At 45.3% G+C, this 16913-nt stretch overlaps 1 protein-coding gene across 1 annotated transcript in view; it reads left to right on the top strand.

Annotated features, from left to right (window-relative positions):
• Positions 1-2916: 2916 nt before the first annotated feature.
• LOC146232819 (uncharacterized) overlaps positions 2917-16913 on the top strand; it is a gene marked incomplete at its 3' end in the record, with an annotated part of 272531 nt that continues 258534 nt past the window's right edge. Inside the window, exons 1-2 of the mRNA XM_084690016.1 lie at positions 2917-2943; positions 3179-3359. Coding sequence (XP_084546142.1) covers positions 2917-2943; positions 3179-3359 — 208 coding nt within the window. The remainder of the gene's footprint in view (positions 2944-3178; positions 3360-16913) is intronic.

Here is a 16913-nt window from a genome sequence, read left to right as displayed (position 1 = left end):
CACAGAGAATCACATTATCCATACTCTGGCTCATCAATAATTATCATAATTATCCACATGTGGCGCACCCTGTCAATTAGTGTCATCTAGTTAACTAGTGGACCTGAGAAAGCTACTCTTGTGCCCCCTCAACATGTGGGTGAAATAGTTTCAGGAAGGTATCTGAATGTGTGATAATGTGGGTTCTGTACGTTCATTGTTTAAATGTAGGTGGGAAGTGTAGCTCAACGGATATTGACTTTGTTGACGAAACATGTGCCTCAAGACATTCAGTAAGTGAGGCTGAGAAACATTCGCTTCTGTGGCTCCTCAACATCCTGGTGAAATGGACACAGAAGGGTGAGATATATAAAGAATATGTAATGATACTTTCACATTTTATTCATTGAGCAGACACTTTTCTCCAAAGAATTGTTTCCAACTCGTTATTAAGGTGCTAAGTTAGAATCCTTGTCATGAAAAAGTAATACAGTAAACATGGGAGAGAGAGAGAGAAAGAGAGAGAGAGAGACAGAGACAGAGAGGGGTGCATAGAGCACACTGTCGGCTATTTATTACATGCAGGCCTTTCTACACTGGGTGGCAGTGTTACTGTGTTTTCTTAAACATTGTGTAGTCTGGGTTGGAATTACAGTGTGTTATCACCCATGCAGTGGTAACTAGGCAGTGTTGCCTTGGCAGTGAGTGCAGAGCTTGAGAGGGAGTGTTTCTGTTGATGTCATGGTCAACTGAATCACAACTGACAGCCCTAAAGTAAACGAGAAGTGACAACAAGGTGACCTAGCACTTACCAAAACACAGAAGAGGAAGAGAAGGAAAGATTGTGTAATGTCATCTTCCCAGGTCAGTTTAATCCGCAGTTCACTCGCATTGTCTTTGCTAAAAGCTTTTTTCACGAGGATCGTGTCGGTGATTTACTTGCAGGTGTGGATGTGTATCAATCCATTCGAGATGGCTGAAAAAAGAAACATGTCACCATGACAATGAACCTGTAACACATACAAGTAACTTAAATCAAAGTAATTTATTAGGTAAATAAATTAAGCGGTACTGTGATCGACTAGGTGCCTCCCCAACTTCCTGTCCAACTTAACAAGGATGTGTGGGGTGGTCTGTTTAGGCAGTGTTGTAAGGTCTCAACTCTACAAATCTAGATTTGCTGCCCTGAATAATTCACAGCAGGGTGTGCATGTGTAATGGGCATGGTCTTGTCTGTCTGTAGTCTCCTGTTTCTGTTTAGAGGCCTCATTGGAGAACAACAATCGAGAACCCTGGGAACAAAGTCATCTGTTCCAGCCAACCTGTACAGGGAAGGCAGATTCAATTAACTTATGTTAGAAAGCAAAGGCAATGAATCTGGACATATGGAAATATGTTACTTGTGGCTTGTTCACTTGTTCCTGTGTTTCTTTTGTGATGTACACGACAGGAAGACAAAATAGTCAGTTCAAGTGAGAATGTGTTGACAATTCAGATTTTTATGTGTTATTGTGTATTTGTTGTTTCTAAAAGCTTTGACTGATGCATATAACCTCAATGTTTTAAATTGTATATGGATGGACACAATAGTCTGGATGTGTAAAGGGAATGAATCCACTGAGATGATCATCTTAGTGTTTCCGGACTGGAAGAAGCAGTGCCCTCTGCTGGATGGAGTGGTTAATCAACAGCAAAGTGGAATTGCATTCAGCTCAACTACAACCACAGAGTTATCTTAAATTCCACATGCGGGACGCTTTGATGTCAACTTGTCTAGCAGTATGGCAAGGTTGTGAACTCTTGTCAGGGGTAACAGAGCTTTTTGATCTCCACAAGGGGTGAGCCAAACTGTCAATCACTATCGCAGCGCTATAAAAACGCCACCAAACATCAAAGAGTCCCACCACTGCTTGACAGACAAAGCAGGAGCGTACCACCCACAGATGATTTCACACAAGTCGTACCCTGTATCAGAGCAGAATCTCTCTCTCTCTCTCTCTCTCTCTCTCTCTCTCTCTCTCTCTCTCTCTCTCTCTCTCTCTCTCTCTCTCTCTCTCTCTCTCTCTCTCTCTCTCTCTCTCTCTCTCTCTCTCTCTCTCTCTCTCTCTCTCTCTCTCTCTCTCTCTCTCTCTCTCTCTCTCTCTCTCTCTCTGTGGACATCATTAAACGCCGTGACACAAGGTCACCTTTTTCAGAAAAGAGTTACGCATGAAAACAAACGTGCTTGTGTGCTTTTATTGTTGCCATAAAGCTTCTGTCTTTCTGCCGAGGTGTACGCGAGTGATGGATGAACACAGTATCGCAGTGGCCCCCAGGGCAGTTTGATTGCTTCATCAATGACAGACGCTGGAATCACATCCTCGAGTTTAAGTTCATTAGTCTGTCTTTGTCGTTGTGTACCCCTGGTTGGAGTGGTTCACCGCTTAAGGAGAGAGGGCGCATTGGTCAACTCTGGTCCTTTATTAAGATTAATGAACAGCTTGACATTTTTAGTCCTCTGCCTGAATCGATAATTTAATACTCATGAGGGCTAGTGGGGATCCAAGTCCACAGAATGAATATTGTGGCCACAGGGCGCATGTTAAATGTCCAAACGGTAATCAATGCAGAGAAATTAGCTATTGATCTCTTATAGTTTTATAATAGGTTATCTATTGGTTCGCTCTTTCAGAAAAGAAGAAAAAAATCCAATATTCAGTGGTTGGAAGCGTGATGATAATATTGCTGTTCAGAGAGGGGAAGTGTGTGTGTTTTTGTGTGTGTGTGTCTGCTTGTGTGTGTTTTTGTCTGCATGCCTTTGGGTGTGTGTGTCTTCCTGTGTGTGTCTCCCTATGTGTGTGTGTGTGTGTGTGTGTCTGCATGCCTGTGTGTGTGTTTCATGTGCATTTTCCTGAGGGTTAGGATCTAATTACCACACAGGGCAGATTCTAAATAAACATGTTGGGGAAGATATTGGTGATGCACGTCAGAGCCACAGTTCATTAGAAACCCGGGAGGACCCTTGCCATCCCTTATTGGTTTGCTGATTAGTTTAGGACCACAGTGACATGGAAAAGAAAATGTGCACACGCTACCTTTGCTGGCTGGGAGAATGTTTGCAACAGTCAACACTTTGCACAGTAAAAAAAACCAAAAAAACGTTTCATTAACCATAAAAAAAATGTAGATTAAATCCTTGGCTGTTGTGTTGGTTGGGCAGGGTGAGCCAGGTGTGGACCTTGACCTGCTGTGCTGGGGCAGTGGAGACTTGGGACAGACTGGACGGAACGTGCGGGGGTATGTCGGCCCAGAGGAGGCCCAGCTGAGAGGCTTCACCCTGGGGAAGCTTGGCAGGGTGAAACTGCTGGCCTGTGGATCCAGTCACTCCATTGTGGTCACAGGTATGTCACAGTTCATGTTTCGTCCGACCAGGAGTGAACCACCGAATGTATTCATTGTAATGTCACCCATGGTGGGCTGGAAGCCAAACTTGGATCCAGTATATCACCTACCTTTACAGTAGACCATGAGACATGTTAAAAGTGCACTTCTCAGATATAAGCACGTGGTTCACAAACACGATTGTCCGGTTGGCCACATCCCCTGCATCTTTAGACTGCTTAAACAGCATCAAATGTTTCTAAATTAGATGGCTACTCAACCAAGCCTGTAGGAACCATTATCTGACAGATTTATAGATACAGGGGGACCCAGTCAGGTGGCACAGCGCAGCGATATATAGGGTTCAAACACACATAAAGTCAGAGATTTTCCATGAGCGGTCTCTTCCATTGCCCAGAAGGCAATACTGGCCTACTTATTTGGCAATTTGATAGAAACCCTGGCAAGAACTGCACAGAAGGACCTCTTCAGTATATTAGCTGACGGCCCTCATAAATCAGAGTTCCGGGTAAGTCTTATAGATCACCCCAACTCAAGAATCGCACCATACAATCATTACTATGGGGAGAAAAAAGGTCTGTGACAATTTTGATTGATTAAAATGGCGAGGGCCAACGTAGGCTAAATCACGTTAAGTGATGTGACATTGCAGTTTCACATATCATATTTCTGTCACGACTATGATGGCGGAAGGCATTGTCACGGTGTGATATCTGACAACAGCAGACGTCGGGGAGGGGGATGAGCAAAGATTTATGGGAAGGTTTTAGTGGTCTGAAAGAGAAGAGAGAGTAAAAAGTCATCTTTTTTTGTGCATTGTCACTTTCCAGGAGACTGTAAATTCTACTCTGACCGCTGTTGGGAATGGGAGACATTTACACGTCCTGACAAATCGCCTGCTGTAAAAGTATTTACGGGTGTCGTTCTTTTTATACTCGCCCTGCACCGGCAAAAGCTCACTCAGAAATATTTACTCACAGCAATTTTACGTGACACAATACCTGAGCCCTAAGTGGTCACTGCTTAATGGCCTCATGTTGAAAGTTGTGGTTCTAGTCCTACAGTTTTATACCGGAGGCCTTGAGAGGGTCATATCTTATGACTCATGAGTTTAACGTTGGCCACATTGTCTGCATCAATACCTGTATGCTGCAGTTATCCCTGGAGGTGACTAGATTTATGATCTAGTTTGTCAAACAACTTGTACTAACATACGTGACTTGTACTGTCAAACAATGTACTAACAGATGGAGAAATGTTCTCTCTCAACACACACACACACACACACACACACACACACACACACACACACACACACACACACACACACACACACACACACACACACACACACACATGTGCTGGGCTGATGTGTTAACTGATTGAGGTTATCATTCTAGTCATCAACTGTGGCCTAGTTGGGAAGGTCCAACCCCCCAAAAGCAATTAAGACGTGCCTCAAGCAGTTTGGTCATGGTAGACCTGCACCTTGCTCACATGGCATGTCTGTTCCTGTGTCTGGCGTGTTCTGTTTATCTTGTGATTGCCTGCGTGTTATGGCTTTCTCTTAGGGAATATCAGGTGCCCAGAGCCGTTTTGGACTGATTATTAAATGCACTAGATGCTCAGTGTTTAAGCTCAAACCACACTGGCATATTGATTCCCATAAAGAAAAACCTTTAGCAATGTGTCTCGTATCACGTTCGGGAGAGGATGTTGAAAAGCAATGCAGTGGAGGAGAATGAGCTTTTCAGCTGTATTCAATTGAGCAATTGTGGGAAATTGACTTCATCCTGTCTTGTTTATGTATAACAAAACATATTTTTGAATCAGACTTGGTTTGGGTTTGCGTTTGGGTCAGCACATTTGCTCGGTGCATTTCCACGCAGTGCCAAACCTGGCCACTGGGTGGCACTGTGAGACTAGCTATAACACAAGGGAGGCCCACCCTCACGGAGCAGACAGAGCTATAATTTACTAATAGAGCGGGATCCGCCATTGCTGTTATCTTTTAATAGATTTGTACGGGGGGAAAGCAGGTGCCTGTTGTTAATGTGTCCAATTGCCCAAGTTGCCTACGGAATTTGGCGCATCCATCACTGTCGTCCGCGGTGACACCCTGTCGTTCTACTTCACGTGGAGGGCCGGCCGGCTCGGCCCGGTAACAGATGAGGCTGCTCTCTCCGCCAGACTCCAGAGTGGCGCGGAGACGACCGCCATACGCTCGCACGCACGCGCGCCAAACCGAGACACACACACACCTCTACGGTTTTCAGAGGACAAAAATAAGCTCCCCGACTACACAATCGTAATTATAATATTATGGAAGGCCGGGGAGGGCTAATTTGTAATGATTTGGAGATTGATCGTATCACGTTCGCATGCGAGGCTGGTACACGTGGATCCGATTCAACTAGGGTCTCTCTCAACTCTGGACCTTGAAAAACTTACTGTCCCACCCCTCCCCTGAATGTTTTTGATAAGAATTGCCCCCCCGCCCCCCCCCCCCCACTCCCCAACCCCTCCTGCTGCCCCATGAGGTTGGGGTAAAGGCATCACATTCCCCTTGGTCTGCCCTGCACCCTGCCACCCCCCCACCCTCCGCAGCTGTGGGCCTCAGAAGAAGAAGAAGAAGAAGGAGGTGGTGAGGGGGGGAGGTGGGGGTGGGGGAGCACATTACTGTGCTGCTAATGCCTTGTTAGGAGCTGTTTCAGTTGCTGGGTCTCAGGGAGGTCAGTGTCGGTACTGCTTTCGCTGCGAGGCTCTTGATGTGTCGAGCCGAGGCCAGGGCCCACATGTGCAACCTCCGCCCTCTTACCGCACGGCAGGCCCCACTCTCACCCACTTCTCCCCCCTCCCAGGATGCACCGTGTCCAGCCTCGTAGCCAATAACCCCGGCAGAATGATCCCTCTATAGGTGTTTCTCTCTGATAAGGGAACGAGACAAACGGGAATGGGGCGCTTGTTCCTTTTTGGTTCTCCTCCCTTCCGTGCGTGACTGTGCGGTTTAAAACCCCCCCCAGCTTGGCCTTGGGTGTCAGGTGTTAAACAGCAGATGAGGAGCGCGACCTTGCCTCTCCTCCTTTCTGGAAGCTCTCCTAACAGAAAACAGAGCCCGCTCTCCTTTTCAAGCACAACTCGGCGCTTAATTGTAACCATCGTGCAAGCGGACTTTTTCCGCTGTTTCTGCGAATTGTCCTTCTCTGCATACCGTAACAGTGGCGCAGTGCTCTCATGAATGCCTGAGCCGTGAGTGAGCTTGTTTACCCCCCCCCCCCCCCACACACACACACAAAAAATCCCATTTGAGTTTTAGTGATGCAGTTACATCATGCACCTGTTTGTAATAAAATACAGGGACGCAGCTAAGAATATTCAGATGCCTGACAGCTAAAGAGAGTTTTGATTTGTTTCTATTGAACTGAAGCACTGTAAAATCAGCCACAAACATGAGCATACACGCATTCTTGTCAATTTTGTTTAATGATCTCTATTAAAACAGATTGAAGCAGACATAGTTTTGCCTGAATCCTGGTTTCCTGAAATTCGATACCTTTCAAAAACAAATAAAACCACCAAACGTAACAGGAATGGACATTTGACCTGGAGTCCACCCAGTCCTTATTGGCATTCAGGGCACAGTGAGAATGCAGCAGTATCAAAGGCAGGAAGAGAGAGAGAGAGGAACGGAAGGATGGAGGGGGTGAGAAAGAGAGAACATGTGAGACAGAGAGAGAGAGAGAGAGAATGTGAGTGAAGTCCTTAGAGAACATCCTCTGCCCTCCATCTTGGACTCACCAATCACAACATTAGCCATAGCCCAAGGCTTGATGGGGAGGGTTCCGTTGGGCATGCAAGCAATCCAGTATATCTGAACTAACATTGGGAGATAAGAAAATAACTTAAGGCCTGTCACATTCTTTTCTTCTTTCCAGGAACAACAATGCAGTTTCTTGTCACCTACACCTATACATCTAATGTGTAATCCTATCCTAATGACTGTGTTCTTAGACTCATCTGTGGAAAATATAGGCCGTCCCTTTGTATGACAATTTCAATATGTCTGTTTTGGGTTGAGTGCTGGGAGAAACCTTTGGTAATCATTGGCAGTTTAGCTGTGCTGACATTTTCCTTGCATTTCCCAGTTGGGAAAGGTGAATGAGGGGAAATGTGGTAAGAGGAAAAGAAGTCTCTCTCACACAAACACACACTCCTATCTCTCTCTCTCTCTCTCTCTCTCTCTCTCTCTCTCTCTCTCTCTCTCTCTCTCTCTCTCTCTCTCTCTCTCTCTCTCTCTCTCTCTCTCTCTCTCTCTCTCTCTCTCTCTCTCTCTCTCCTCGATCTGAGGGCTAATTTGGTTGAGCAGGTTGAGCGCACAATTTTGCACTCAGTTGCTTTTTAAGGTTAATCGCGGGACAGGAGTGTTTATGTTGCCGTAATGTAGACTTAACTCTCCCAGAGAAGCTCAGAGTAACATGCCAACCCCCGCCTTCACAGACCCCCCCCCCTCCACCCTTCCCCCCACCACACCCTTCCACCTCTCTCCTCTCTCTCGCGCTCCGTGAGAAAAGACAAACGCAGCGTAGAACAAAAGATGGAGAAAAGTCCAGCCAATTAGCTGCTAATGAGACAAGCTTGCAAGGATATCCAAACCCCTCAACGTGTTAACGTTTACGACCCCTCCCATCAGCGCAACCACCCCCCCCCCCCCCTCCCCCGCTACCCCCCACCCCCACGGGCCCTTCACCCCCCCTCTCCCAGCCCTTGCTCTGGCCTCCCATGAGCCAGGGCGGGCTGGCTGGGCCAGAGGGGCCCCTGGGTGATTATTCACACATGGCCGTGGCCCCGGAGCTTTGAGCTGCGAGGAGCTGGGAAGGGGCGCCTTACGTATGGTTCATGTAAAAACACCAGACTCACATGCAAGTGGCCACCACCCACCACTGTCTTTCTAACTCCTCTTCCCTCATTCAAACCATCCCCAAAACAATTCCCGGTGATCAAAAACCTACTTGCCATCGGTTCCCAATTTTCCTAATGATGGTGTATAAATGTTGGGTTGGGGGGAGACTTATTAAATAACTAGCCAAAATGAAACGGCAAGACTTATCATATATGTCTGGATTGAAAGTGAAAAGATGATCTGTTTCTGTAATGTGGATATTTAGACTTGTGGCTTGAATGATCAGAAACTCTTTTCCAAACTCATTTTCTCCAGAGCACATCCTGGACGAGTGTTTGGGATATCAGTGGGGAAATGAGTTTAGAGTTAGCCTGGAAGTGCTCAAGTAAACACTGACAGAGAAGTTAACATTAGCCAAATCAGGGTAGATATCAATGCGTCATGTTCTGGACTTAACAGCAGACAGAGCACACATACTCCAAAGGGAATTTGAAAAAGTAACTTTTGTTTTTCTTTTGTTGTGCTTCTGAAAGGCATTCCGTTGCTAACATGGAATATCATATCATTCAGTTACAAGAAAATCCTTGATACTCTACCTGGTGATCTCATTTAGAAGTTCACTTTCATTTTGTTTCCGTGGAATTCACTTGGAACAACTTGAAATCAATCCCTCACCTTGTCTGAACTGATTAATTGAAATTGAGAGTATTGAAAGGCGTGGAGTAGGGGAGGGATATTCAGGACTTGATGCGTTATTTGTTTGGGGGCAGTACATGTGTGCATGTTAACTAACTTGTGCTACTGGTCTTGGCCCGCACATAATAGGGTTCCAGCACAAACATCTTCTCCCAGGGATTTCTATTATTAATTCTGTCTGAACACATCCATAAATGAATAATGAAATAAATAATGAAAATGTTATTACTTTTGGCAGCTGGGTCATTTCTCGTTTCCTACTTCCCTTCCGCTTGTTTCCCCGCTAATTAACTTTCCAAGGAGTTGTCCTCCTTTTGAGAAAATGAATTCCATCAGTGAGAGAGCCAGTGGATAGGGGCTGAACACAGAGCTCAGGAAACTGCAAGGCGACTGGGCACTCTCCCCCTCAGCGCACCCACAGGTAGCTTTCATCGAGAGGTGATTTCATTATTTCGCCGTGGCTACGCCACCTCCAATTTCGAACGGAAAAATCTGACCCTACGTGGAGTCATTTCATTTGATATTCTACAGGTGGATTGAAAAGCGAACATGACCATAAGCAGTTAAGCCACACGTAAATATTGGACATGGTATTCCATATCAAACTTGTTTACTCAATATTCATAAAACTGCAAATGGTCACTTTAGTTAACGCGCTGAGTTGGCCTCTCAAAGTAAACATATACCTTTTTGGAGGCATTCTCTAGAGGCCAATCAATCCTCTTACATCCCCTGTCTTTTCTACCTCTCCCGCCTCCTTCTCTTTAAGATCCTTGCCCTATGCCCTGTGCCGGCCTGTTAAAAGCCTGTGTGCTGGGACAGAGGCTTGGCGATAAGTAGCCCTCCATTTCATTAGGATCTTAAAGAGGGCAGTAAACCTGGGCTCAGAACAGCAGCCCTCCATCCAACCCTCTAGCCTACCACACAGATGACCTCTCTCTCCCTCTCTCTCTCTCTCTCTCTCTCTCTCTCTCTCTCTCTCTCTCTCTCTCTGTCTCTGTCTCTCTCTCTCTCCTCATTAGAGTCACTGCAAATTCTTTCAAACGGCTCCTTCCTCCTCTCAGCATTTTACTGTTAATGAGTTTGCTTTGTAAGGTTAGACATGCGGACCGAGCAACTTTGGGAGGGTTCGGCTGCCATCTGTGTGCGTACGGCTCTAACTACGTACAGATGGGCTCTGCTCAGAGACAGGTTGCTTTTTAGGGGGAAAAAAGGAGAGAGACGGTTTTGGTTATTTTAACAAGATTTATGACCGTTCTCACAGGTAACTATTTGAGCCGTAATGATGATTGTTAGTCAGCCGTCAAAAATGGATGATTAAGGACAAATGAAGAGGAGGGTAACGAAAGTATGTGTTTTTGTGTTGAAACATTAAATGTTAAATCATTTACTGTGTAGTTATATTTATAAAAGTATAGAAAAAGCATGGCACATGTTGAATCAATTGTACTGTTGTTACTTTAGGAAACCTATCCTAATTTGGGCCGGTTAAATGCCATCAGTCAGGCAGTGAACCAAGTAACTGGTGAAAAGGTAAAGATTACCAAATAATTGTTTGACAAGGTCACAAAATTAGCAAACATAATCAAATTTGCAACTTGCCGATATAATTTACAGCTTCCTTACCCTACACAAATAACAGTTTCGGATAGCTTTACAAAAGTAAGATTGGGATTACATCTCAAATAACCAGATTTACCAGAAATATACAGTGATACAAAATGTGCTCTCATAATAAAGAGTATAGTTTCGGTATTATTGTTTTTGGATATGTAAAATGAGTAGTTAAGGATTTTAATTTCCACCCAGTAGCTTTGACACATGGGTATTGCCCTCCATGCTGCTCAGTAAGTCCAGGGGAGAGTTTCCCCTTTGCCTGCCTGTGCAGAGTCTTCAGCTGGTGGGAAAGCTGCCCCTGTCAGTCACAGTTCACTGGCTAATGCTTTCTAGTAGCCACTGGGATTGACCCCCCCACAATTAAAAAAGGGTTAGCCAAATTATTGTTGGCCTCCTGCCACATACTTTATGTGGCTTAGCAGTGGTCAGAAAAGGTTATGAGCCCCGAGACCCTGAAATGTGACTTTCTCCATTAAATCCCGCTCTCTCAAGTCAACAGTGTAATTAAGAGTGTAAGTTAAATGAAAAGAATTAAAGTATTAGAACAAACATGATTTAAATTCTTGCGGAGTTTATGGTCCTCTGATTTACTGTAATGCACTGTGTGGTATCTGAAGCTGGTATGCTAGATGTTTCAGGTGTTAACTTGAGGAGACTTGGAAGTCAATATTTGCTCAGCTATTTTCCATGTCTAGAAAAGGTAAAGATTCAGTGATTACTTTCACATGCCAGTCCATTCATACAGTCCCTAATTGAACCAATTAAATTTGAACTTTGAAATAGTAGAATTAAATTTTTTTTTTTTTTTTTGGGGGGGGGGGGTTAAGTGTGTTTTCCTAATTATGTGGGAAAGACTGGGGGAAAAGAATGCTTACTACAGATCAATCAGGCAGGGCTTTTAGACATGGGACAAGTAGCTCTCGTGTTGGAGAGAGAGAGAAAACGAGCGCTCTCATCCCAAGTGCTCAGAGTAGAGAGGGAATACTGAGCACTAAGAAATGCATTCAGTGAAAGGGAGAGAGAGAATTTGAACAAAAGAATCTCCGTTTTGTCAAACACCACAGAATAAAAAGGTGTATCAACAATTATAATTTGCTGTGCCTACACCTTTTTATACGATGTTGCTGCTTGAGGTGTCAGCAACCGTGTCGTCAGTTTGGAGTGAATCTTTCATTTAATTAGATTTGAAACAGCATTTTTTATTATCATGTATTGACAGATGCCACTGTTTCCATGAGATGGAGTTATAAAATACAGACATGTCTTTCTCTTGGAGACTTGAAAGGTGCCAACCCTCCGTACTTTTGCAATTATTTACAAAATGAAAATGACACAATTGAATTGCATGTCATATTTCTTCTTCACATTTAAGAAGTTTCTCAATCTATATTGGGCATTTAAATCATCAAATAGGGAATGCGTTTGACGACTGAAAAGAGGGATTTAAAAAATTGCCTTAACAAAACAAAAAAAAACTGTTATTCAGTGAAACAGCACTTCAGAAACCTGAGGAAAAAATAGTAAAAGACTACAAAGAGTAAAAAAATTCCTTTTGTTCAATTCGTTTTTCCTCCCAGAGGTTCTATTAGGAAATGGATCCCAGGTGTTCGATAAGCCTGTAGTGGACATGACAGCAGTGCAATCAAGTGTATAAATTTAATTGCAGGCTCATTTTGTGCCGTTTATTAGCCGTTTAGGGGCACATCGCTCCACTTGAACCCTGTTATTGCCAGAAAGAACAGCTGTTTGGTGCCTTTTTAACAATTTGTTTCATTGCATCTTTTACAAAAGTACATTTTTAATGGCTGTTTATAAATGCCAACTGGCACATCTAAAGAGGAAACATTTAACATTTTGTGTAATGTCTATACTGGATAAAATGTTTGTACTCTCCAATGATTTTAGATTATTTTCTGTTGTTTTAAAACACAATATGGATGTTCAAAAACACTGCTTTTGGTGGATAAATGGGTACCTCTTGATGTTCAAACCTAGAATTGACCAAACGGCTATTATATTTTACAGTTTACATCTACAAATGAGCATAAAACTTCCCTAAATAAGTTTTAAAAAGGGAGCTGCATGATGTCCTCTGAGACCGACATGTTGTCTTGCTAGTACAGCACCCTCTCTGAGAGGCCTGTGGACCTGCTGGCTTTTGTTGAGAACTCGTCGGCACGGCACCCCATTAATAAAAGCCCAGAGAACGTAGTGCTAATTGTTACCATGCACCAGACCCTGGCATTCCTATAAATCAACCCGCTAATTGCAACAAATTGTGGGCTGACATTAAGCTATGATTCCGAACCGGCAAATATTCATCAACATTGCAACAAGCCCATAAAACACTGAGCTGGCCATTTCCCACACCTAACATATATCTCCCATCTTACGCCCCCATTATTTATGGATCTTGCTTGTCCTCAGCATTTTAAGTGCTCATGCTGAGTGAATGAGACGCCATCCTGTTTATTTATTTCCTATGGGTTAACTCTGGGGTTGAGAGGGTGACCAGCCAGTCAACAGTGATACCCTTAGAGACCAGAGTGTTGCAGTGGCTGCTTTATTGATTGCTGTGTTTGCTATATAACAGATTTTGCCGGGAGCAGTACTGTAAACATACACTAGATGCATGTCATACAGCTGTGCTACATGGAGTTAGCTGTTTATTAGTGTTAACATGTTGTTTGGATGAGTTTAGTCCATGCTACTGTCTGGGTTTGATATGGTTGCATACCGTTATGACAGTATAGAACAGATATTGGAGTAAATGTTAAACACCCGTCATCACTAACGCCACTGTTGGGATGCTGCCAAACAATCTGATGTGTGAGCACTTAACCTTTTCAGATGTTTATTTCATAAAGACGTAGCTTGGTAAGCCTCCATTGCTTGACGGGGACCATAACTGTCAGCTTTGAGGATGTATTTTGCAGAGTGCATTACCCCCACTAACGTTTCACTGTCCTGCCTACTCTGCCCGGCAACGCTGAAACGCACGTGGGCTGCAACAGCGTTTAATAGGCTGTCCCTCAGGTGTGCATCAGCAGGTAAAGATGTCTTGCCAAAGGTCAACCTCTGATTTGTAATGTGGGCACTCTTGAGGAATTTTGATGCGCATTGATCAATTTCCCACCTCCAACATGCACATAAATCAATGTTGCATCCGGAGATCCCCCCCACTCCACTGTACAAGCAATCATAAATCCCTTCCAACACATTGTCTCTCCTCTATTTTTGTCCTCTCCCTCCATTCCTCCTCCTCCTCCTCCTCCTCCTCCTCCCTTCTTTCCAAACGGTTGAGATCCCGGCTTGCTGATGGATCACAAAAGCTGGCAAAGACATTAAGGAGCAAGAGGAGGGAGGATGAGAAAAGGAGTGCGGCGATGATGACGGTTGTTTTGGTGGTGGAGAGAGGGGATGGAGGATGGGAGGGGGGGGAGGGGCGAGGAACCCAAAAAGTCCCATTTGACACTCTTTAACGTTGACGGGCTTATTACCGTGTTCTCTGATTCAGCTGGATGTGTTCAAGGATCTTCTGGGTGGTGGAAAAGGTCAGTTGCTCTTAGCCGTGCTGCAGTGGAATACTAATACTGTCCTTATTCAAATGATCTGCTCCAGCGCTTATTAAATTGATGGCCCGGCGCTCTAATTTAATAGTGTTGCAGCCCAGGCAAGGGACACAGCTGCAGTCAGCGGTGAATTAGGTGCTTCTGAGGCTAAGTTCAAGCAGGAGACCCCCTGGTTTTGGGGTACATTTTTCCCACCAAATTAGCAGTCGGTGGCAGGGCACAATTAATTAGCGCAAACCAGGAAAAGCTTGTCATTTAATAAGGTGCCTATTTTTTCCTCCACCCACACCTCTCCCACATGCACATTTCCTCTCTCTATCTCCCCTGTTCCCTTTTACAGTCTTCCTTCTCCTTTACATTCCTCCCCCCATCTCTCCCCCTTCTTCCCCCGCACTTTGCACAAACAGAGGGGATTGATCCATTAAGTGGAGGGCTATTAATGCAGTTTAATGTCCGTCTGCTGGCTAAAAGAAGGCAGTGGATAGGCTGTGGTCCGTGGCTCCATGGTCTGAGCGCTCCCACTGGGTTAGTCACAGTGAGTGGAGCTGCGGAGGCCCCGCCTCATGATTTTATCCAATCGATAAGCCCGTCCTGTTTGATACGCTGATTTTCAGGGAAAGAAAACGGTAACATAATAAAGTTTAGTCCTGTGCGCGCCTGTGTGTGTAAAACGACTGCTTACCACCGTCGTTGCTTTAATAGCACCCCAAATAAAGATAAGCTATAAACTAAAGGGGATTTTGATAGTACTAAAACAGGAGTAGGCACCAAATATTTACAATCAAACGTGAAGCTGTTGGCCATGGAGATGGTAGATCTGAACCTACATCACGACCAAGCTACCTCAGACCTCTCCTTCGTCCCCCATCCCTCCCTACCCGCCCACCTTCCTTCCTTTCTCCCTCCATCTAAAGTGCCTCAGGTCTTTCTTCAGGTAATGAGGCAGGTCATGTGATACAAGGGCCCATAAATAAGAGTGGTGGAGCTCTGTCAGTGCTGACAGAGGCCTCTTCTCCTTACACACACACACACACACACACACATACATACACACACACCTTGGCCCGGTGCCCGCTCGTTTCCGCAGCCCCTAATAGACTCCACTGACACCAGTCAGCACTGTTGTTCTCAGATTTATGTGACCTTGATTCAGTTTAGCGCAGTGATTTGTTTATCGGCACTTATTTTGATGCATGTGGAAGAGAGCGCTAAAAGCCAAGGAAGGGACATGGGCGGGTGGGAAGGGGAGGGGGGGGAGGGAGGGAGGGAGGGAGGGGAGAAAGAGAGAGAGATGAAGGGGTTAGAAGAGAGAAAGATGGAGTGAGCCAGATGCACTCTAGGGGCAGATTACACAATGCATCATTCACAAAGCATTGTCGTCGGGTGCCTTTTCATGCTTTAAATTGCCGCGCGTGGACCCCCCCCCTGCGCTCTGACAAACACATCAAGTACGCACAAACAGATTGTATTCAGTACAGTGTACAGTGAAGTCTATCACGGGGCCCCCCCAGAGACACTGCCTGTGTAAGGATGGGAGTCTTGGTGAGGTGGTGTATTGATGGAGCTGTGTTGCTGTTAGGGAGGGAAAACACGGGCTCCCTGATGTACACTGGAGCGTGGGGGATCAATAGCGCCGGAGAGCCACATTTCCTTAGGCTGAGAAACGCACACGAATGTGTCAAGGCTGCTGCTAGACAGGCCAGACCTGGATAACACGCCGCCGGGCGATCTCTAAGCACACACCCACACACACACACACACAGTGGACACACACAAACACACACACCCACACACACACACACACAGTGGACACACACACACACACACACACAGTGGACACACACAAACACACACACACACACACACAGAGGGGAAATAAAGGTCAGTGTCACATGGACCTGTTATAGTACACATAACAAGAAACAGACATAAGCTGAAGGGGGGAATGGTTAGGCTGACACACAGGATATAACAAGGCATGAGCTTGAGTGATGGGGAAGGGTTTGGCCGGTGCACAGGATGTAACAAGGCATGTGCCGGAGCATTGGGGAAGCATTTGGCTGACGCGCGGGATGACACAGGGCCAGAGCCTGGGGCGGCCAGAGAGAGAGAGGGAGGAGAGCCCAGCTGTCACCTCACTCAGCCCCTTCTCTGGGGGCGACTGTCAATCACCCGCTTCTCCTATCGCTCAGTCATTGATGCTAATTGCTATTGTCAACCCCAGAGACCCAGAGGATGCTAAAGCTAGCTCCAGTGCCCTTTTGAAGAGAGGTTTCTGCCTCCAAACATGCAAGAGAGAGAGAGAGAGAGAGTGAGAGAGGGAACATTCCCCGAGAACTGTATCAAAGGTGATTACGGTTCTGCATTAACAAGTCATTACCGAAATGAAAGGCAGGATCACACGGAACTAGCCGAACAGCCTCGGCCATACTGAGGCCCTGCAGAATGTTATTCAGCTCGAGGGTGAAGACTGGAATTACAACGCAGAGCAATAGACCTAATGAAAAACAAGATGGATGCTCGTAGAGAGACGAGTGGCTGGATTATTAATTGCCAGCTGTCCCGCCCACTGATAATGATTGGATGTATCCCAGTGAATTTGCAAAGAATAGATTTTATTTTGAGCGTATTATTTATTGTCCCTTTCCCCATCAGAGGGGCGGCGTGTTAAGAATGGGGAAGGTTTAAATAATGGCCCTAGCTAGATAAGTCTTCACATTAATTCCTGTCGTTCCTCCTCTTCCCCCCTCTTGGCATCTTCCAATCTG

The sequence above is a fragment of the Hypomesus nipponensis genome, chromosome 24 (assembly GCF_054491055.1).
Source record: "Hypomesus nipponensis isolate SF chromosome 24, ASM5449105v1, whole genome shotgun sequence".
Taxonomy (NCBI): Eukaryota; Metazoa; Chordata; class Actinopteri; order Osmeriformes; family Osmeridae; genus Hypomesus; species Hypomesus nipponensis.
The sequence above is the reverse complement of the archived record's forward strand: the minus strand, read 5'-3'. Positions and strand labels throughout refer to the sequence as shown.